General features: G+C 36.8%; 2 protein-coding genes and 1 long non-coding RNA gene across 3 annotated transcripts in view; 2 read left to right on the top strand and 1 right to left on the bottom strand.

Moving 5' to 3' along the window:
- Nucleotides 1-22,194, top strand: part of grip1 (glutamate receptor interacting protein 1) — a 239,011-nt gene that overhangs the window by 88,133 nt on the left and 128,684 nt on the right. The window lies entirely within an intron of this gene.
- Nucleotides 10,783-13,142, top strand: LOC141761803 (uncharacterized). The gene is made up of 3 exons (XR_012592642.1): nucleotides 10,783-11,091; nucleotides 11,986-12,405; nucleotides 12,460-13,142. It is a non-coding gene; the product is annotated as an uncharacterized LOC141761803 (long non-coding RNA).
- On the bottom strand, nucleotides 14,381-17,733 carry il22 (interleukin 22). Its single transcript, XM_074625027.1, has 6 exons — nucleotides 17,713-17,733; nucleotides 17,411-17,622; nucleotides 16,628-16,693; nucleotides 16,388-16,537; nucleotides 15,592-15,651; nucleotides 14,381-14,846 (listed from the first exon to the last, which is right to left on the bottom strand). The coding sequence occupies exons 2-6, from the start codon at nucleotides 17,570-17,572 to the stop codon at nucleotides 14,718-14,720; spliced, it is 567 nt and encodes a 188-aa protein (XP_074481128.1). The 5' UTR covers nucleotides 17,573-17,622; nucleotides 17,713-17,733; the 3' UTR covers nucleotides 14,381-14,717.

The raw sequence follows: 22,194 nt of genomic DNA, 5'->3' as shown, positions 1-22,194 counted from the left end.
TTCTCTCCAGTTTCTTGATGATTTTGAACCATTTTGAAGGTTTAGAGGAAGAAACCTGGAAAAGTACACAAAGTACACTTTAGTCAGTGTGTACGTGTATTCTGAAAGTGTAGTTGTAGTTGTGTACTCACACGGTGGTGCAGTGTGTGTTGGAGTGTGTAGTTGTGTACTCACACAGTGGTGCGTTGTGTGTCGGAGTGTGTAGTTGTGTACTCACACAGTGGTGCAGTGTGTGTTGGAGTGTGTAGTTGTGTACTCACACAGTGGTGCGTTGTGTGTCGGAGTGTGTAGTTGTGTACTCACACAGTGTTGCAGTGTGTTTTGGATGCGGTACAGCAGGTCGGTGTAGTGGAGTGGGAGGAGCTCCTGGACGACCTCTCTACTGAACACACTCGCCTGGTAGACATCGATCAATTCCTTCATCTCCAGCCAGCCAATCACACGCTGAGGAGGAGAGAGCATGTTGACATCAGTCCCGCCCACCTTAGGCTTGTTTTTAACTGTACAGACCCTTTTAGTGTCGACGTCATTATGACGTCACGGTGTTAGCTGGAGGCAAAACAAAGGAAAGACTGGAGGCTAACACTAGCAGTGGGCTAAAGTTACACATCTTAAATGTCATCTTGCCGTGTTGTTTGGTGCCAGAATCCAGATATCACAGACATTTGAGATGACAAACTGTGATTCGAGGCTCTAGCGAGCTACAATATCGGAGAAACGTTTCAGAGATGGAGAGTAAATGTTGATAATATTTAGGCCTCCTCTAACCACAGCCGTGAGCCATATTGGCTGCAGTTAGTAGAAGGCTGAACTATTATCAACCATTTCTCTCCATCTCTGAAATGCTTCGCCGATATTGTATGACTCTCTTTTTGACTGACTTTACTGAAGGATAGTTAACTATAGGCATCCAAAGATTTATACGACCTCAATTGATCTTTACAGCGCAGCCGTTGGCAACCAGCCCGCGGCTCGGACGGCTGGCTACTTAGCTCGCTCAGCTTACTAGTGTCGCCATGCTGTCATGCAACACAGAAAATGAGCTGAACAAAGTTTTCACTCATCTGGCGATAGCACTGTGCTTTCCTACGCTGTGACAAGAGTGTGTGGATGAAGCATTACATTTTAGTCATTTAGCGACTGGCTAGTTTCCACCATGCTGGAGAAAACGAGCCCAACAGCGGACAGCGTCGGGTCACGGTCCCTCTGCCTCACTCCTCGCACTCTAGGAGACTACTTCACCGGGAGGAGAGCAGGCGTTAACTTTGGCGAGACTTTGGCTCTCCATTGAATTAGGTTAGACATGGTTCTGTATAGCGACAGCATTAGACTGGAGAAGGTAAACGTGTGGTTGTGGTTGAGGTAAACCAAGCGGACACCGTTATGGCTGGAGGCTGAAAACCTCACCGAACTTCCGCTTTTGCTCTCCGGCACCAGACTCCATTCAAAAAGTGATTAATTTTCTCTCGAGACACAAAGACAACACTGCAGACGGGTTAACGAACAGCTTTACTGACCTCTGAACATTGGGTGCAGAATCTGGGCAGAAGTCTTTGTCGTCTGGAGAATTTTTCTTCTTTCTGCAAATACAAATATCAAACTCATTAGTCTCATATTAACGGCACTGCTTTTATATTAGTTTTTATACTTTAACATTTTATCAAAATTAATAGGAGGCTTGCCGCACACTAGAAAAACTCAACTTCTTGGTATTTATTCAAACATGTTCTGCAAGTGGAAGAGCGAGAAACATGAGAAACTAAATTATTAATCACTTTACACACACAAACTTATTAAAAATTGCAAATAATTTACATTTATATAAAAAAACATTCAAAATCGGACACCTTTTATTTAAGAAGATCGAGGCCGCAATATTAAGAATGTAACAATATTGTTAAATTATATTTGTAAAAGCAAACTCAAGAACTACCTGTATAATCTGGCTTTTAATTGATTTTTATTTATTTATTAGTCTAATTAATTATTGTATTTCACCTAGTAAGTGGACTGTTGTTTTTTTTTACTTTTCTATTTAAAATATTTTATGACAATACATTTTATGGTGTAATGTTTATTATTAGCTATATTATTATTAGTAGTAGTTGTTGTAGTAATGGTTAGTAGTCAGTGGTGGAAGAAATACCAAGCTCCTTTACTAAAAGTATTAATATAACAATTTAAAAAAATACTTAAACAAAAATTACAAGTTAAATTCGACTTGTGTACTACCAGTGAAACGTACTTTGATTATCAAAAGTGAAAGTACTCATTATCTATAATTTTATAGCAGAGGAGTAAAACAAATACAATATTTCCCTCTCAAATGTAGCAGAGTACAAGTAGCCTATAAAGTACCTCAGAATTACACTCAAGCACAGTACTTTGTGAGTACTTTGACATACTTTGGAGCAGTGGTAGTATTAGTGGCCATAGTAGCAGTAATAATATTACTAGTATTAGTCAGAGAATGTAAATGATGTTTGTTGATGTTGTACTTCCTTCAGCTTTGAAGTAAAAAGTACTTCACGTGTTTTCGATCAGAAAGTCTTTGATCTGATCAGAAACTTTGATCTGGTTTCCGTCTTTCACTTCCTGTCTGGCATTGAACATCAGCTGACTCACAGTCTGTGGATGTGAAACTGTTTCATGTATAAATCTGTAAAAATCTGATAAAATGCGGTAAACACTTCATGAAAGGAGCTTTTATTTTGAAAGAACTGATTCTCTGTCTTTGATTATTGATCATTGATTGGCATTGAGTCCTTCTCCATGACGTGTTCACATTATTTTGACCACTCCTGTGTTTAATTGATAGGTATTGAACTTAACCACCACTGATCAATATAGTAATAATAACTTATCATATAATCATTAGTAGTTATTGATTAGCTTGTCAGTCAGCAGCTGATTAATTTAGTTTTTACCTTTAACTGATAATTGATATCTGATATTAATCGGTACAGGAACTATTCATTGATCCTTTTGCCCAGATATTTTACTGAGCTCATAACACTGATCACTAATGATCAAACTAATCAATCCGGTTATCATTTGGGATTTAATTGAGAGTAAACTGATATATTGATTTGCGGACCAATCAATAAGTGATATTATTCAGATTTGATTGATAATAAACTGATATATTCCATTCAGACCAATCACTATGAGTGATTATTGACATTTAATGAATTTACACCGATCAATAAGAGCATTTATTGCCATTTAATTGATAGTAAACTGACATATTGATTTGCAGACTAATCAATAATAGTTATTACAGACATTGAATTGATAGTTAATTGACTTATTGATTGGTAGATTAATCAGTAGAAGTAATTATTGATCTTTAATTGATGATAAACGGACAAACTAACATTATTTGATAGTAATCTAATATAATGATTAGCGGACTAATCAATAAGTGTTACTTTTGACATTTAAAGAACGTTGACGTTATTTAGAGTCTTTTTTCTCATGAGGTAATGATTGATAGACTAATCAATAACAGCTAGTATTGACCTATAAAAGTAGTAAACTGACATATTGATAGACTAATCAATAACAGTTATTATTGACCTATAAAAGTAGTAATCTGACATATTGATAGACTAATCCATCACAGTTGTTATTGATCTTTAAAAGTATTGAACTGACATATTGATTAGCTAATCAATCACAGTTATTATTGACATTTAGAGTTTTTGTAATTTAGTAATTAAATTATTGATCTGAACTGATTCTTTAGTTGATTCTATCAAACTATTCTGTTATTGATCTTACCGGCAGCTTATTGATCAGCTGTCTGGTCCGGGTCCAAAGGTCTCGGATCAGGACGGCGGGGATCTCCTGTTGGCAGGTGAGTCCTCGCTGGGCCGTTGTCGTGGTAACGAGCCCGTCAACGGCGAGGCCGATGAGCAGAGTGAGAGCAGACGTCCTGACGAGGAGGAGAAACATCTTCAAACTGTAGCAGGGTCACTCCTCTCTGCTGCATTTATACCACCTCCTCCTCTTCTCTTCCTCCTCTTCTTCTTCTTCTTCTTCTTCATCTGCTCTTCCTCCTCCCCCTCTCCTCTTTTCTTTTTCTCTTGTTTCCTGATATCACTGACTCACTGCTGCAAATTTCCAAGGACTCTCCCAGCTGATGTCACCTCCCCTCTGTTTGTTTTCTGCTCCTCTTTTCTCCTCCTGTTGCCTTTCCTCCTCTCGTTTCCTCTTCCAACATGTAGACTTTCCCCACTTCCTTCCTCCTTCCTTCCCACGGTTTCTCTCCCATTTTCTTCTCCTTTCTTTTCCCTTCTCCCTTTTCTAGTTTCACCTCCTCGTTCTCCTCTTCTTCTCCTTTCTTTATTCTTCCTCTCTTGTCTTTGTTGTCCATATTCTTCTCCTCTTTCCTGTATCCCTCTTCCTCCTCCTTTCTCTGTATTTTCTGCTCCTCTTTTCTCCTCCTTCGTCTTGTTTCCTTCTTTCTTCACATGTCGTCTCTCCTCCTTTCTTTTGCTTTCTCCTCTTCTTTTTCCTCTCTTCCTCTCTTTAATATCCCCTAATCTATGTTCCTTCTTTTCTTCATTGTCCAAATTCTCCTCTTTCCTACATTCTTCCCTCTTCATCCTCTTATTTGTCTCCTACTCCTCTCCTCCTGGCCTCCTTCCTTTATTTCCTTCCCTCCTTAGTTTGTCCTCCCTTCTCTCCTCCTTTTGTCCCATGTTTTCTCGCATCCTTTCCTTAATTTTCTTCTCGTCTTATCTTTTCTCCTCCTCTTCTCTCCCTTCTTCCTGTTGGTTTTACTCTTTCCTCACCTCCTTCCTCCTGCTATCCTTCTCTCCTTGTTTCCATCCTTTCTCTTTCTTTCCTTCTTCTCCTCTTTCTTTTAATTTGCTCTTCCCTTTTTCCTCCTTCTCATCTGTCTCGCTTTTCCTCTTCCTCTCCTTTATCTTGAAAGGAGGAAAGGACAGTCTTACTGTCTTAATGTCCTCATTTTCTCTTTCTCTTTTCTCCTCTCCTCTTTTTCCTTGTTTTCTTTTCATCTTTTCTCCTTTTTCCTCTCTCTCATCTTTCTACTCTTTCCTTGCCTCCTTCCTCCTCTTCCCTCTCCCCCTTTCTTCATCTCCTATTTCTTTCCTCCTTTCTTCCTCAATACTGCTCCTCCTCCTCATCATCAGCTTTTCCTTCTCCCCTTTCCTCCTGTTTGTTTTCTTCTTCACCTCCTCTCTCCCTTGTTCTCCTCCGTCTTCCTCACCCCGGCGTCGATGATGTCACTTCCTGTCGGTTTTAACGGGGTGGTCTCGGTAGAACCTGGTTTTGGTGTTTAGATGAGAAGTCAGATAAAACTAGGTTGTGGCTTCGCGGTTCAACGCAGCCGGGGAAACGCCGACTCAGTAGATTTTGTTTCGCGCCTTGGCGGGTTTCAGAATGCGCCGAGTCGCTCCAGACCGTCGTCCAACCCAGATTACAGGCGATGTCAGCACGCCGGCGCCATAAACGAAGACGTCTAACACCTGCTGTGAGTCAGAGGAAGAGATCAGGTCCTGGAAGTCAGAGCAGTAACCAGGTCAAATAGTCCCACTGACAGACTGACTGTCTGCACTTTAAAATGCACATTAGACAAGAATCATTTCTGTCTAATCATCCTGTGGTTGATTGACAGGTATTCAGCCCATGCAGTGCATGATGGGAAAGGTTCCAGCAAACTGGTAGAAAGTGTACTGGGACTTCTTGTGGATCCAATGAGTCCAACTGTATTCATGTGTGATGATGTTAGTCCCCATGTAGACATTTCATTGTAGAGAAACTTGACCTTACTATATAAAATGACCTGTGGTGACCTCTAGGATAATCACAGCCTCATGAAACTTTACAGCCACAAACTAGAGACCTAGAGCATTCAGAGGATGGATGGCTTTCCTAGGTAGATTGACAATAAGAGGGTTTCTGAGCAGTTTACACAACAGAAGTGCTCGCCATCCAATCGCCAAATTCTTGCAGAAATCTCCAAATGTCAAAAGTTTTTGATCCCAAATCACAGCATGCCTTTTTCTATGGTGTTCCTCAAGGCCTTGGTGTCTTAATGTGTTTTTTTGGAGGGATTACTGATCATTTTTATCAATTCTCCAGCTGCATCTCAAATTAATCTTCAGGTTCCCACCTTTCAGATGATGTACACCACTTCTATGTGACATCTACTGTTGACCTGCTATCTCACCCCAAAGACCCCCCTAAAAAAGTCTAAAACAATTTAACCATATTTTACCACTGGAGAATTGATAAAAATGATCAATAATCTCTCCAAAATACCAGATTAAGACACCAAGACCTTGAGGAACACCATAGAAAAAAGCCATGCCGTGATTTGGGATCAAAAACTTTTGACATTTGGAGATCTCAGGGGGTTAACTGGATAAAGGATTTTAGTCATCAGACGTCTGGATCTGATCAGAGAAACAAGCTGAGTAAATGTTTGCAGCAGCTCGGCTCGCAGCAATTTATCAATCAAAAACACCAAATATTCTCTGGTTTCGGCTTCTCCAATGTGAGAATTTGCTGCTGTTTTATATAATTTTAAATTTAATATCTTTGAGTTTTAGACTGCTGGTCGGAAAAAAAAAAGACGTTCTTCTGGGAAATTGTGGTGGGCATTTCTCACTATTTTCTGACACAAGTGTCAGAAAATTTCTGTTTTTTTGGCACAACCACCTTGTCTCATCCTCCCCCACATTTTTGAGAAGCTTTGTGATTGTTTGAAGTATTGTGTTGAGCAGAAAATAAACCACCCTTTTCTTTTCAACTTTGACTTCTTCACCTTCTTTGATTGTCGTGCTGTTGTCTCTTTACCTGTGTTTACAGACTAAATAATCAATCGCTTATTAATTGATTATGAAAGAATCTGTGACTGATGACTGATCCGATTTCGCTGTCTCAGCTGTGATGACGTCATCTGCGGTGTGTTAACACGTCTATTTTGGTAAGCACGTTTTAGATGTGTGGCCAGATAAAAGTAGGTTGCGGTTTCGTCGACTTGGCCGGGAATCGGTGACTGTTCCGATTTTTTTTTTTTTTCCACGCAGCAGATTTCAGAAGAGTTCGACCCAAATAACAGAACGGCTTCTGTTTTCTGGTCGACAGGCGGCGTCCAACACTTCTGAGTCACAGTTTCAAACCGTCCATGAACACAAAACGCTTTACTTCAGGCGCTCCTCACTCAGCTGACTCTAAACTGCCTGCAGACATGAATGTGACATAATATACAGCAGCTAACAGAAAATATGTCACTGAACAGGAGCCTCATATGGTGTCACGTAGACCTGATGTACCTGCGGAGAGGAAGAACACTGCATCAGCTCTCACATTAAACTTTATTTATGACTTTCAGGTAAAATAAATAAAAGGTAAATAAGCACACACAAACGCTAGCAGCTCTGTGAGGCTGTAATGGTAACATGCTGATGTTTAGCAGCGACACTGACGACGTTTACACGCACTAAATATTAAAGTTTTTGCCCTTACTCCAAAAAAACAAATATTCCCACTAAGCTGCTTACATGGCTAATGAAAATAAATATTCCCCTAATATTCCTGTTTACATGCAGCCGTATATACTCCGATTAGCATGAAACCCCACCATGACGTACGTCCTGTGGCAACGCGGTCTCTTGGGAAGGCGTATAAATAACACAACATTACACGGACGTTCGTATACCATAAAAAATACTGCCACAGTCTCACTGGGCCTTTAAACAATGCATTATAACATAAATAACGATGTGTAAATTACATAAAAACTTAATGGATTACATTATGATATAATGTGTATTTTAATAGACAAAATTAACATTTAAAATGTTTACTGATTAAAATGTAACTTCTTAATTTCTACTGGAATAGTACGCTAGCTACATATTTCCGGTTAAATCCGGTGTAAACACACAACCTGCACCAATTAAGTATATTTACATCACTCAATCACATTTATTAGTGATAACAATGAGTTTTATTTACCTTGAACTGCCGGCGATGGTGAATTTGTTGTGCTTTTGGCGTTCCTTTAATGTTACACGTGGGAGATATTGTAGCCGTCAGAAATTTCCGACATCTCCGACCCCGAATTAAAAGTTGGAGGTTGACATGAATGTTGTTTTCCCACTCGGCTGCTTATAATTACGGTCTGTATGCTAAGACGTGAACGGATCATCATGAGGAAAATATTATAAATATTATGCACCTGTAAACCAGCAGCATATAGGTGAAGAGGACAAGAGCCAAATAATAATAATAATAATAATAATATTTAAAGGGACTGTTTGTAAGAATCAGAAATGCTTGTTAACAGCGACACCTGTGGCCATTAAGTCAACAAAAGTCAGCGTCGGGTTCATGCTTGTGCTCGCTCTAAATAGACATGAACGAGCATCGCTCAAAACAGTGAGGTGACACACGTCACCTAAAACCACAATATCACTCTATATTTCAGCTGCTTGGCAGTAATGTTAGCTGACCAGTTACGCCCTTTAAAGGGACTGTCTACCGGGTCGGTTTCGAATGCGCGCTCGCGTGTGGCTACGCTGTTCAGACTCAGACTCCAACACAAACTACACGGAAGCACCAAAACCTCAAAGTTATATCTAGTGAAGCCCGTCTTGCAAAACAGTGTTGGCCGCTGTCGGAGGACTCGGGGAGACCGTAGCTTTGGTCTCCAGGGCCGGAGTCTCTGCTGTACTCTGCTCCTCTGCCTGCCTTCACTCACACACCGCGCGCGTTCTCGCTATTTCGCTCCACCTCACGTGCATGCGCGCACACTCCACACTGCAGAAGAGTTAGTTTAGCTCTGAGAATATCTAGTGAATGTACAGTGGACGTTTGTGCAGAAATAAATGCTGCAGCTCCTCCAGACCAACAGAGGTTTCCCGTGTGTTATGAAGTGACGGGGCTCCGCAGCTAGAAACGTTATCGTCTCCGACCAAAACGCCGGTGTCTCCCCTGTTCCCTCCGGCCGCGGTCGGGAGGCTGAAGCAGGAAAAGCCAACACTAGGATCAGCATTGATTCATGGAGAGACCTTCGTCTGGTCAGCTAACATTACTGCCAAGCAGCTGAAATTTATAGTGATATTGTGGTTTTAGCTGACGTGTGTCGCCTCACTGTTTTGAGCGATGCTCGTTCATGTCTCTGTAGAGCGAGCACAAGCGCGAGCCCGACACTGACTTTCGTTGACTTAACGGCCACAGGTGTCGCTGTTAACAAGCATTTCTGATTCTAACAAACAGTCCCTTTAATCACCCAGAAAATAACATAATAACATTAACAACATAATGAAATTAGTCTTCATACTTATATTAATACTTAATATTGGATTATATTTGATGTTTCTTACCTAAACAACAAGCCTTTACCACCACCTGCTGTAACACTGCCAGCTAAAGTAATTAACTACTATGTTAAGGTAACTAAAGTTCGTCCTCTTCTCAGACTCATAACTCGGTCAAATCTGAACACACAAACATGAAACACATATTGTTAGAATCGGTGTGACTTACACTTCATTTCACTCCAACCACCATCGTGAAGAAACGTCAAAAAGTCCGCTTAGAAATCAGGGGGAAAAAAAGATGCTCTTCTATCCAGAACTCGCCTGAGAATCATCACAATTTAACGTTTTCTTCAGTTTTAAAGTAATCTAGTGATTTTTTATCTGTTCTACAATGACTAGACTGCAAACAAGAGCTGCTAATACTTAATTCGGCATACTTTTTATGGTGCCAATTTGCCGAAATTAAAACAAATACAGGCTAAAACGTGGCTCAATAGTAGCCCACAGGTAGCTTAATTAACTTGTCTCCATGGCAACATTGTACTTCCGGTTTTCCCCTCAAATCAATTAAATCCAAATATGCCAAATAAAAGATCTCTTTTTACTTGAAAGTTATCTGACCCTATGACTAACAAAATAACTTATTTTTTATTAAATTATTTATTTAATTTTTTATTATTTTGTTTTTAATTTTTATTAATAATTATTTTATTATTATTATTTTTAACTTTGTTCATTTATGTCATGCTTTTTTAATGATTTATTCTGCTTACATTTTTGTATTTAATTTTTTACTGTCTGTGTAAATGTTTTACGTCTAATGTGACCCAGTCGCCCGTGACCCAGCCTCCTTTCCACAGGCCTTGTTTACCTCAAAGCCCGTTGGAACTGTGGTTCCCAAACTTGGAGCATGATTATCCTCCAAATTAAAGTAAGACATATAATAATATTTAGAGTAATATTTAACTAAATTCATACTAATAAAAAAATTGCATTAAACAGAATGATAGATTGCAATAACAAAAATTGGGTTATAAAGTGGAATATTTTTAGATAGTTTATTTATTTATTTATTTTATTTATTTATTTATTTCTATTTATAATTTCTATTTATTTCTCTCTAAATGTTTTATTAATTTCTTAAATTATTTTTAAATTATTTTTTATGCTTCACCATGTGTTCTATCAACAGGGTTCATGTACGGATATTTGTGTGTACATACAGACAAATACAGAACTATTATAATAATAAAACTGCACAGTAGCAGGAGAAAGATTTCAGTGAGTAAACGGTTAAATTTCAGGCCTCTTTACAAACTGTTGCAGTTTATCAGGTTGCTGTTACTTCACAGGTGTTTGTGGCGACCTGCAGGTGACGCTGTCATGTGATCTGCTCCTGTCTGCTCAACACAAAGCGCTCAGCTAAAGATAGATCCTTATCACACATACACACACACACACACACACACACAGTGGGAAGTTTGCTGTCCTTACTGTACTTCCTGGTGTGTGGGAAATCCCCTGTGATGACATCACACAGGTGAACTGACTTATGGAAATATAAACACGACTTGCTCAACAAAGGATCTTTGGATGACCCTCCCGAGGAGCAATTCTTTGTGCCCATTTGTGCGTAACAAGCACAGGAATTTTAGAAAAGTTTTTTTTTCGCCGTCTTCTATCCGGCCTCCATTGAAGTCTGTTTTGCACTGATATGCTTTCATTTTTCGGGCACTCCATAACGCCATTAGAAAACTTTTTTCTGGGACCATAGAGAGCCTATAGGGAGGTGAGTACTATATACAGTTTATATTGTTTTTGGGTGAACTGTTCCTTTAAATGCACAGGATAGCAGGAAAAGGAGCATGCTGGTGCAGGTACAGGGTCCGAGTCCCGGTCAGGTTCTGGTTCTGGTTCTGGTGGCTTGAAAACAAAGGCATGAAGCACACGGCAATTTTGATGGTCTGTTAGGGAATGAATGGATCTGGGCCGCTGTATGTAGTGAGATGTTGATGAGGGAAGGAGACGCAGGTGAGGTCAGAGGGAGGTCAGGTGACTGTATTAAATGCAAATGTAATAAAAAATGATAAACAAAATACTTTATTAAATTCATCATCTACATACATGAAATTTGACCTCTACATTTGACCCATCCTAAGCATTGTAGGAGCAGTTAGCTGCTTCAGTGTCTCGCTCAAGGACCCTACAACATGAGGACAGGAGGAACCGCGGACGACCCGCTCAACCTACTAAGCTACAGTGTTAGCTTGGGTTTTCTCCGGGTGCTCAGGTTTCCTCCCACAGTCCAAAGACATGCAGGTTAGGTTAACTGTTGACTCTAAATTGCCCATAGGTGTGAATGTGAGCATGTAAAGAAAATAAATAAATACATTGCATTAATACATAGATAAATACATACATTTAAAAATAAATATAAAATTAATTAAAAAATAAATTAAAAAAATAAATATAAAAATGTTTAACAAATAAATAAATACATGAATAAATAAAAGGGAAAACAGAAGAGTAAATAAATAAGAAAATTAATACAAAGATAAATAAATAAAGAAGCAAATTAAAGAAATATCAATTTCTGTCAATTAATTAATGGCTACATTTATTTTTAATATTATTTTTGCCACATTTATTTATTTATCGAGTCATTTATTTCTGATTTTGGCAGGTTCCGTCCTCCATATCAGCCCCTCCCCCCCGCGACCACTGAACAGGATCAGAGGTTACAGATGATGGATGGAAAATAGTTCTTACGTACCAGGGAAGATACCGACGGATGAGTTTTACAACTTAACAACCTTTCGTGACTCAAGTGATCTATCTTTAAGATGTTGTTTGATCATGAAGGGGTGAGGGGACCGCCCACACACACACATATGTATATATATATATATATATATATATACACACACTCATAGTGTACAAACACACACACACACACACACACACACAAACACACACACAGCGAGCTGCATCCAAACCTGCACTATTGAAAGTAGGTAAGTAGGTCTCGTCTACTTGTGGTTTCTGTAGGTTTCTGCACCAGTTAAATATAAAGGCCATTGTGTGTGTGTGTGTGTGTGTGTGTGTGTGTGTGTGTGTGTGTGTGTGTGTGTGTGTGTGTGTGTGTGTGTGTGATCAGATAAGAGTTAATTTAATCTGATAAAATTGATCGAAACGATATATATTAGATTTCATGACATATTCGAGACAATAGGAAACACGTAGTATTTCACGTCTTGTTGTTTTTCTATTAATTTAAGAATAAAATCCATTCATAAAACTTTTGAATAAATGCCCCTTTCTTTTTCTTAACTTCTTTTTATTTCCTTTTATCAAATTTATTCATACAGTACAAAGGGGTGTATAGTGACATTTGACCACTAACACAGAGAATAAAAATGAATATACATAATAAAATAAATCGAATACAAAATTAAATATTAAATTAAATTAAAGTAATACATAATAATTAATAAATATACATTATAAAATAAATATAATACAAAAAATAAACAATAATAAATAAATATACATCATAAAATAATTATAATAACAAAATAAATTATATAATACATTAAATAAAAAATAAAATAAAAATAATAAGTAATAATACATAAAAAAACCTGTAAAAAACAAAACAAACAAACACTGTAGTACTGCTACCTTTACTTAAGTAAAACCTCTGAATACTTCTTGCTCAGAACACACATACCTGTTTCTTCATTTAGTGATCTTAAAGGGCAACACTGACGACATATGGCTCACTATGAAACACCCACTAATTGTTGTTGTCTGTGTTCGGTTGGCAACATCTCAGCCACGTTTGAGTCAGGAGATATAAAGCTGAGTGACTAAATAAAAACGTGATTAAAGTATGAAGATTTGGGGACTTTTTCTGCTGGTTTACAATCTACAGAAACACGTTATAAAAATAAATTCCTTGAATGTTTTCTAGGGCTATCAAAGTTAACACAATAATAACTCATTAATGCAATTTGTTCTAATTCATTCACTTTTAAAGCTAGAGTGGAGATACTGGTATCATATGAAACTAAAAAACCTAAAGAATCCATTGGTACCAACCATGTCATACTAGCTTGTAGTGAAAGAGGTTAAATAACGCCCCAAACTTGCGCTAAATTTTGGCGAGGAAAAACTGTCATGGCCATTTTCAAAGGGGTCCCTTGACCTCTGACCTCCAGATATGTGAATAAAAATGGGTTCTATGGGTACCCACGAGTCTCCCCTTTACAGACATGCCCACTTTATGATAATCACATGCAGTTTGGGGGCAAGTCAAAGTCAAGTCAACACACTGACACACTGACAGCTGTTGTTGCTTGTTGGGCTGCAGTTTGCCATGTTATGATTTGAGCATATTTGTTATGCTAAATGCAGTACCTGTGAGGGTTTCTGGACAATATCTGTCAATGTTTTGTATTGTTAATTGATTTCCAATAATAAATATATACATACATTTGCATAAAGCAGCATATTTGTCCACTCCCATATTGATGAGTATTAAATACTTGACAAATCTCCCTTTAAGGTACATTTTGAACAGATACAAAATATTTGAACCCATTGACAGCCCTATATATATATACAGTATACAGTATATACTGTATATATATATATATATACGTATACATATATATAATTTATTTATTTATAATTTTTTTATAATTTCATTTACTTATTTCATTATCTATTTATTCTCATAATTAATGTTTTTATTCACTTTATTTTATTGTTAATTTCATTCATGGTCTCTTATAATCATAATTGTGTTTTGGAACCACGTGTCAAATGCCAATAAAGATGATTACATTTAACTGAATTGACTGTATATTATATATTATATAATATTATTATATATTATTATTGTTATTTATTGTTATTTTTGCTGTGACTTTTTCAGTTGCATTTTTGTCTTTTTTTGTTGAAACTCAATTCAAAATTTATGGGAAATAATATTAAAATAATTCCAGTATTGAAAAGCAGTGAACTGTTCCTTTAATTTCACACAACACCAGAGAGAGAGAGACGAGCCAACGTTCATATTCAAAACCAAACTTTATTCATTTTCAAGTAAACGTTGTAACACACAGAGTGGAACATGTAAATACTGTAACTCTTTTTTAATAATAATAAAGCCATAACATGGCAACATGATCAACACCAACAGAGTCCTTCCGGCTCAGGCATTAAAACTCTCTGATCAATAAATAGATCAATATCTAATCTGTCATACTCGAGCCAATACAAATATAAAAAAATTTTAAATATCTTCTCAAATTAAATATATTGATAATAAATAAAGGTATAAAAGTTGTTGGTACAAAAGGTGATAAATATGATAAATACACTGTTTGTTCAGTAGAAACAGTCGAGGTGTCAGTTTGCGTCGGCAGCGACGATGGCGGCGGCCGTGGCGTTTTTCGGCTTGACGCAGAAGTCGTGCAGGTAAGTGAACAAGATGTCGATCTCTCCCACCGCTTTGTTCAAACCTCGCTCGCCGCCCATCTGAAACAAATAGAGTCACATTAGAAACAATAGATAGACAGTTTAAAGGATGTTAATGAGATGAGCAAATGTGGATTAATCCGCCGCTCATTGCTAATTTACTGCTAATAAGGCTGCAACTAATAGTTGTTTTCATTATCGATTAATCTGTTGATTATTTTCTCAATTAATCAATTTGTTTGGTCTATAAAATGTGAGAAAATAGTGGAAAAATGACCATTAAAAGCCAAATTTTATGTCTTTGAATTGCTTGTTTTGTCCGACCAACAGTAAATAACACAAAGATATTCAGTTTACTGCATTTGAGCAGCTGGAACTAGGCAGAGTTGGTATTTTTCTTTAAAAAATGGCTTAAATGTGTTATCAATTATCAAAATATTTGCATAAATAATAGTCGTTATAGTTGATCGATCGATTGATTAATGTCCTTTATGAGAAAGCAGGAATCACTGGTTAAAAATATACGGAATAAAATTTAAAATTTGAGATTTAAAGACAGATTTCTGATATTAAAATTAAAATTCTGGGATTGAAGGTGTTAAAATAAAAAATTACCTACATCAACTAATTGATTAAATGTTTCAGCTCTGGGATAAAAGAGCCTAAAAGGCCTAAAACAATTAAAAAAATTTAATTTATTTTGACTTCAGAATAATTTGCAGTAAAATCGCAGCAGAGCAGCTTCATGTGTCGAAATGACATCAAAGTGTTTTCAATCAGGTGTCACTCGGGTGTAAAATCTCACCTTGGCGAGCTTGGTGCGGAACTCCACAGCGTGGTGATGGTCGTGATAGCGAGTCACGTTCTGCAGAGACAGACAGGTATTGTAGGTTAGCAGCTGTTATCACTTCAATCTTTCGTGTCTGTGTGTTTGTGTGAGTTCACTTTCACTGACTAGAACCACAGAAATATCAATTTTAGGATCAACCACAACGCCACCACACAAACACACACTGTAAAAATAAACAGCGGCATCATAACAAATCATGTGAAAATATATAAAAATGTGTGTTTAAAAAAACTTTTTAAAAACTTTCTTAAAAAATAAGACTTTTAACATTAATATTTTCTTTTCTACATTAGATTTTTTTGTGTGTAAAGATGTTTGCTTTGCTAACTAACAGTCTGTATTATAAACATGAAGCTACAGCTAGCCTAGCTTAGCATAATGACTGGAAACAGAGGGAAACTGCTAGCATGGAAGCACAAAACAAGGCGTGGTGTTAAAGGCGCCTATGAGCCGGACTATTTCTTCTGGAAAGTCACTCCTCCTGGCTATGAAATAGTCTCACACGTACAGTAAACCACATCAAATTTTGCATTTGTGTTTGGTTTTTGCACAGATAGTTGTTTCCATACTAGCTCCTCTGTTTGTGGTTTCAATCATCTCATTTATCTCTAAATAAATAAGCATGTTTCTTAACTTTGGACAGAGCCAGGCTAACTTTCCCGCCCGTTTCCAGTCTTTATGCTAAGCTAAGCTAACCAGCTTCACATCAGCAGCTGGATTAAAACACTTTTTTCCAACATCTGACACTCACACAGCCTTGAGTCTGCAGGTCCTCGCTGACGCGGGTGAGGTCGGTCCTCAGCCGGTGCATGCTGGGATGCGTGTTTTCACGCTGGCGCAGGATGTTGTTCAGGTAGTAGTCGAGGATGTTGGCGTGGAGGCAGCAGATCTTCAGGTGGTCCTGGAGGAGGCGGGAGAGATCAAAGGTTGAACGTTACTTGCATGTTCTACTGATGATATGACAGGAGCGTTCTTTAGAGATCGTTCTCACCTGGTCAGTGTTGACTCTGGGCATCAGTCTGGTGCTGGAGTCGTCCTCCGTCTGCACACTCTGAGCCTGAAGACGCAGAAAACCAGATTAGCATCACGTTAACCAAAAATACTGGAATAAGCATTTAAAATATTCTGTTTTTTTTTTGTTTTTTTTGCCTCAGGTTGCTAAAAAAAACAAATATTCCCTCAAATATACTTAGACATGACCTCAGGGTCGTCAACAGTAGCTACAGAAAAGAGAGATGTAAAGTAATGGCTAAAACTACGGAGTAACATTAGTGCCAAAAATTTACGTTAATAAGATTATTGTCTAGATTAAAGTTGAAATTTTCAGATTTAAAGCCATATTTATATTAAAATGTTGTTTTAAGAACATTTTCTCAAGTACTTCAGTACAACTTTACAGTACTTGTACTTTAATCAAGTATTTAATTTTCATGCAACTTTATACCTTTAACTGAATTCAGAGGCAAATATTGTATTTTGACAGCTTTAGTTACTCTGCAGTTTCAGGTTTTACATATAAAACGTGTTTAGTTTATAAAATATGAAGCATTAACAAACTTACAACATTAAAATACTGCTCATAAAATATAAAATATATGATATTATGTTGCTAACAGTGTCTTTTCTGCTGCATAGTGAGTACTTTTTAACATCATTAAGCTTTTGAATGCAGGACGTTTACTTTTAAAGGAGTATTTTTCTACTTTTACGTTTAAAAAATACTTCTTCAATTACTGATTAAAGATGCTAAAAATGTTGTAAATTGACCACTTACGTGTTGCGACACGTCCCGGACAGCCTGTTGCGTCTCCGGGTCTTTCAGCGGCCGACTGAGCGAGCGGTCGACAGGGAGCGCTGACGCCTGCTCGATCCAACCAATCAGGATCAGCGGCAGGAGGATGAGGAAGGAGGCGAGTGTGGCGGCGATGAGCTTCATGGTTTCGAGGTGGTTAAATTATCTTAATCCTTTCAGGAGAGAGTTTTCAACTGCAAGACAGAAAACAGATTATAATTTAATAATTTAATAAAACATTAAAGTATTAAAATGCATCCATTGTGTGTGTGTTTCTTCCTCACCTGTCAGTAGATGCTGTTGTGAAGACGTCTCTGTGCAGCGTCTATTTATACAGATCAATCCTCCGCCCACCGCTGCAGAAATATAGGACAGGTAACCATCCAAAAAACCCCAACAGACACACACACACATACGCACACACACACACACACACACACACACACACACGCAGGTCAGTGCTGAGCTGGTACAATCTGTGTTTACTGTCACTTACACAAAGAAGAAATTAACTGTCAGTCAAGGTGTGACGACAAACTCTAAATAACATTTGTCATCGATTTTCTAAAAGAACAAAATTAATTGTACTTCCACAGTGACATCACTTCCTCTTTTGTTTAGTGTGTGTGTGTACGTGTGTGTGTGTGTGTGTGTGTGTGTGTGTGTGAACTCCCCGGTGGATCAGAAGCCTGAAGTTGTAATATAAACTTTCTCAGCTCGTCCAACCAGCTTGTGACAGTAGTTCTGGTGAAATTAGATGCCGTATAGTTTATTTATTTAACCCTGTTATGCAACACCTATTCAGAGTATTGTGCAAAAACATGTGTTTTTTTAATCACACGTCACCTAAAATGACGTAGAAAGGTAGAATAAGGTCGCGATTTTGTAATACTGTATGTTTTAAAGTTGCAATAACTATAACAAATATGGAGTAAATCATTTATAATTTGTGTTTTCAGCTGTAAAATTAGCTTTTTCAATATTAATACCATCACATTTCCTGATTGTCTTTAAAAAAAAAAAAAACATTAGCTAAAACTGGTAGGCCAAAAAGTTTGAAAAAAAAATTGGGTATAAAAATCCTGGAGTTAGCCTTTATTCAGATTTTTAGGTTTGCAAAACAAAAACAATGGCTAAAACTACGGAGTAACATTAGTGCCAAAACAACATTTTAAATTTGATGTTAATAACATTATTGCCTAGATTGGAGTTGGAAACTTCAGATTTAAAGCCATATTATATTAAAGTTGGCATTAAGAAAAAATTTTCAAGTACTTAAGTACAACTTTACAGTACTCGCACTTTAATCGAGTATTTAATTTTTATGCAACTTTATACCTTTACCTGAATTCAGAGGTAAATATTGTATTTTGACACCTTCAGTTACTTTCCAGTTTCACGTTTTACATATAAAACGTGTTGTGTGCCAACCGGCTTGTGACGGAAGTTCTGGTGAAACTAGATGCCGTATAGTTTATTTGTTTAACCCTATTATGCAACACTTCAATACAATCAGACTCTTCTTGAGAGTATTGTGCAAAAAAAATGTTTTTTTATCACACGTCACCTAAAATGACGTAGAAAGGTAGAATAATGTTGGATTTTGTAATACTGTATGTTTTAATGTTGCAATAACTACAACAAATATGGAGTAAATCATTCATAATTAGTTTTTTTCAGCTGTAAGATTAGCTTTTTTAATATTAATACCAATACATTTCCTGATTGGCTTTAAAAAAAACATTGTCTCCATTAGTGCCAAAACAACAACTTTTCAAATTTAACGTTAATAAGATTAGTGTCTAAATTAAAGTAGATTAAAGTTGGAAATTTTAGATTTCAAACCATATTTAGGCCAAAAAGTTTAAAAAAAAAAGATTTAATATTGGGTATAAAAATACTGGAATTAACTTTTAATATATTCTGTTTTTTAGGTTTTTGCCTCAGGTTGCTAAACAAAAACAATGGCTAATACTACGGAGTAACATTAGTGCCAAAACAACAACATTTTAAATTGAAAAAGTGTCTAGATTAGTTAGTAGTTTTGGTAGGCCAAGGTTTTTCAGCTGTATAATTAGCTTTTTGATATTAATACCAATAGATTCCCTAATTGTCTTTTTAAAAAAAACATAAAAAGTGCTAATCGACTGCACATTTATAAAAAATATTCCTTAATTTTTGCACATCAAAGTGTGTTGAGTCCAGTGAAAAGCCTTAAATTGCCTGTTATAGCCTCTGGAGGACGCTGCTACAAGAAGAGTCTGATTGTATTGAAGTGAATGGGAAAACTCTCACTGTCTATGTAGAAACCCGGGTACATAGAAATATAATAGGAATAGCACCTGTTATAGCGGGCTGACTAGTATAAACTAGGGCTGTCAAAGTTAACGTGATAATAACGCGTTAACGCAAATAAGTTTTAACGCCACTAATTTCTTTAACGCATTAACGCAACTTGTGATTTTTAGATCGTAGCGAGCTCAGTTTTAAAGCTAGCGTGAAGATACTGGTATCATATGAGACTAGAAAAACCTAAAGAATCCATTAGTACCAAACTTACGCTACATTTTGGCGAGGAAAAAATTGTATGCAAATTTAGTGGAAATGGTGTCCATTTTCAAAGGGGGCCCTTGACCTCTGACCTCAAGATATGTGAATGAAAATGGGTTCTATGGGTACCCACGAGTCTGCCCTTTAAACACATGCCCACTTTATGATAATCACATGCAGTTTGGGGCAAGTCAAGTCAGCACACTGACACACTGATAGCTGTTGTTGCCTGTTGGGCTGCAGTTTGCCATGTTATAATTTGAGCATATTTTTTATGCTAAATGCAGTACCTGTGAGTGTTTCTTTACAATATCTGTCATTGTTTTGTGTTGTTAATTGATTTACAATAATAAATATATACATACATTTGCATAAAGCAAGCATATTTGTCCACTCCCATGTTGATAAGAGCATTAAATACTTTGCAAATCTCCCTTTAAGGTACATTTTGAACAGATAAAAAATGTGTGATCAACCCATTGATTTCTAGACGAGGAAACGGGAAGTGTTAAAACTTATTTCACGGGTTTTCACGGACTCATTCCTGACAGGAGAATATGTAACAGCAGGCTTTCTCAGAATTAATAGCGGCGTATCATCTGCATAACAGTGAAAATCTGCACTGTGTCTGCAGATGATACCCCCCGAGGGAAGCTGATAGATACAGAGTAAAAAGGGACCCGGGATTGATCCCTGGGGGACTCCACTAAAACTGTCCGCCACTACAGAGGAAACGTAATGGAAACGCAGACACGCCCCATCAGTTTTTACCATCTGCGAGCTTTTTGAACGTTTGAGCATTTTCCTGTCAGGCACTTCTTTTCCTGGAAGCTTTTTTCCGGGTGTGAACTGAAGGATCAAGTGGCCGGGTCCTTTTTCTATTTCAATTATTGTGTTGGACGTGGGCGTGTGAATCCCTTAGAGACTGAGAGTAGCAGATATCCTTTATCTGTCATCAGGTGACACTTTTTAACAGACATAAAGACAGATTCTATTGTATTTACATGCAGCTTTTTAGTCCGAGTAAACAAATCAATCAGAACAAACTCATTCTGAAAGAAGTCTCATTAGAAATGGCTCATATTTACTCGTTTCCGGTTCCTGCTTCTGTTGCACCAATTCTTTTATTTGTTCCATAAACTCATGAAATCAGGTGTTACATCACCTGTGCGTCACAAGAAAAAAGACATTAGTCATCACATGATGAAGCTGTGTGAAGCGGAACAGCCAGTTAATGAGAGGGAAATAACCAGCGACCCATGACGGACAGCGGAGACTCAGAACTGAGCTGAGCTGCTGGAAGTTTGGAGATAAATCCAAACAGGATTTTAAAAAGGGACATCAAATCTTTTCAGCTGAGCTCAGAGGACGTTTTGTGTTTAAGAATAATTCAGGACGTTTAATTTTGATGTATTTTTATTAGAGATCTGCAGGATGTGTCACCAGCTGTCACTTTTATGTGAAACTACTGTTCAAAAGTGGGACAAAACTGTAATATCTGATGTGATCAAAAGGCATTAACCTTTTCAGTACTGGAAGAAAAGTTTATTAATATTTAAGCGACGCAGTGAGTGCATCTCTTTATATTTATAATGACACTGACTGTGCAGTACAATACCGTTATTTGTAATTTTATTTATTTATTTATTTTTGCATTCATTTTTATTTATTTGTTCTTGCATTTATTTTTAAATGTAAAAAATAAAATAAATAAATACAAAAATAAACATATATTTAACAATAAATAAGAATAAATGAACTAAAGAAGAAAGTAACGTTTTAATTGTTTTAGTGTCTTTTTAATTAAATCAGATTGAAGGAAATTGTTTTCTACATTTTCTTGAAGCCAAACCTTCTAAAAAATCAATTTATAAATTAATATCATTTTATAAAAGTTAAAGAAGTTTATAAACAAAATCTTTTAGGATTTTTTTATATAAGTTTTTTAGAGATGTTATAGTTGTTTTTATTATCTGAATCTGAGGCTTGAAATGTCAGCGATGTCTTTTAAATAAAAACATTTTCTTTTATTAATGTTATTCACAAGTTTTATTTTTCCAGTTCCAATATGTTTTATTTGTTTATTTTACTTATTTTATTGTATTTTGTGCTTTTTGTTCCACTTCATTCTCCGTACTTTTATTTGCCATTTTTAGTTTTGTAGTTTTTCCCATATAAAGCACTTAGATGCATTTTCTATGAAAGGCATATATATA

The sequence above is a fragment of the Sebastes fasciatus genome, chromosome 23 (genome assembly GCF_043250625.1).
Source record: "Sebastes fasciatus isolate fSebFas1 chromosome 23, fSebFas1.pri, whole genome shotgun sequence".
Taxonomy (NCBI): domain Eukaryota; kingdom Metazoa; phylum Chordata; class Actinopteri; order Perciformes; family Sebastidae; genus Sebastes; species Sebastes fasciatus.
Note: the sequence above shows the minus strand (reverse complement) of the source record. Positions and strands in the feature narration are given on the sequence as shown.

Excerpts from the sequence above, each read along its gene's own strand:
- il22 (XM_074625027.1), bottom strand. The coding sequence starts at position 17,572 with ATGAAGCTCATCGCCGCCACACTCGCCTCCTTCCTCATCCTCCTGCCG. Across the intron at positions 16,694-17,410 it reads TCCGGGACGTGTCGCAACAC|GCTCAGAGTGTGCAGACGGA; the intron begins GTAAGTGGTCAA and ends CTGCGTCTTCAG. Across the intron at positions 14,847-15,591 it reads TCCGCACCAAGCTCGCCAAG|ATGGGCGGCGAGCGAGGTTT; the intron begins GTGAGATTTTAC and ends TATTTGTTTCAG.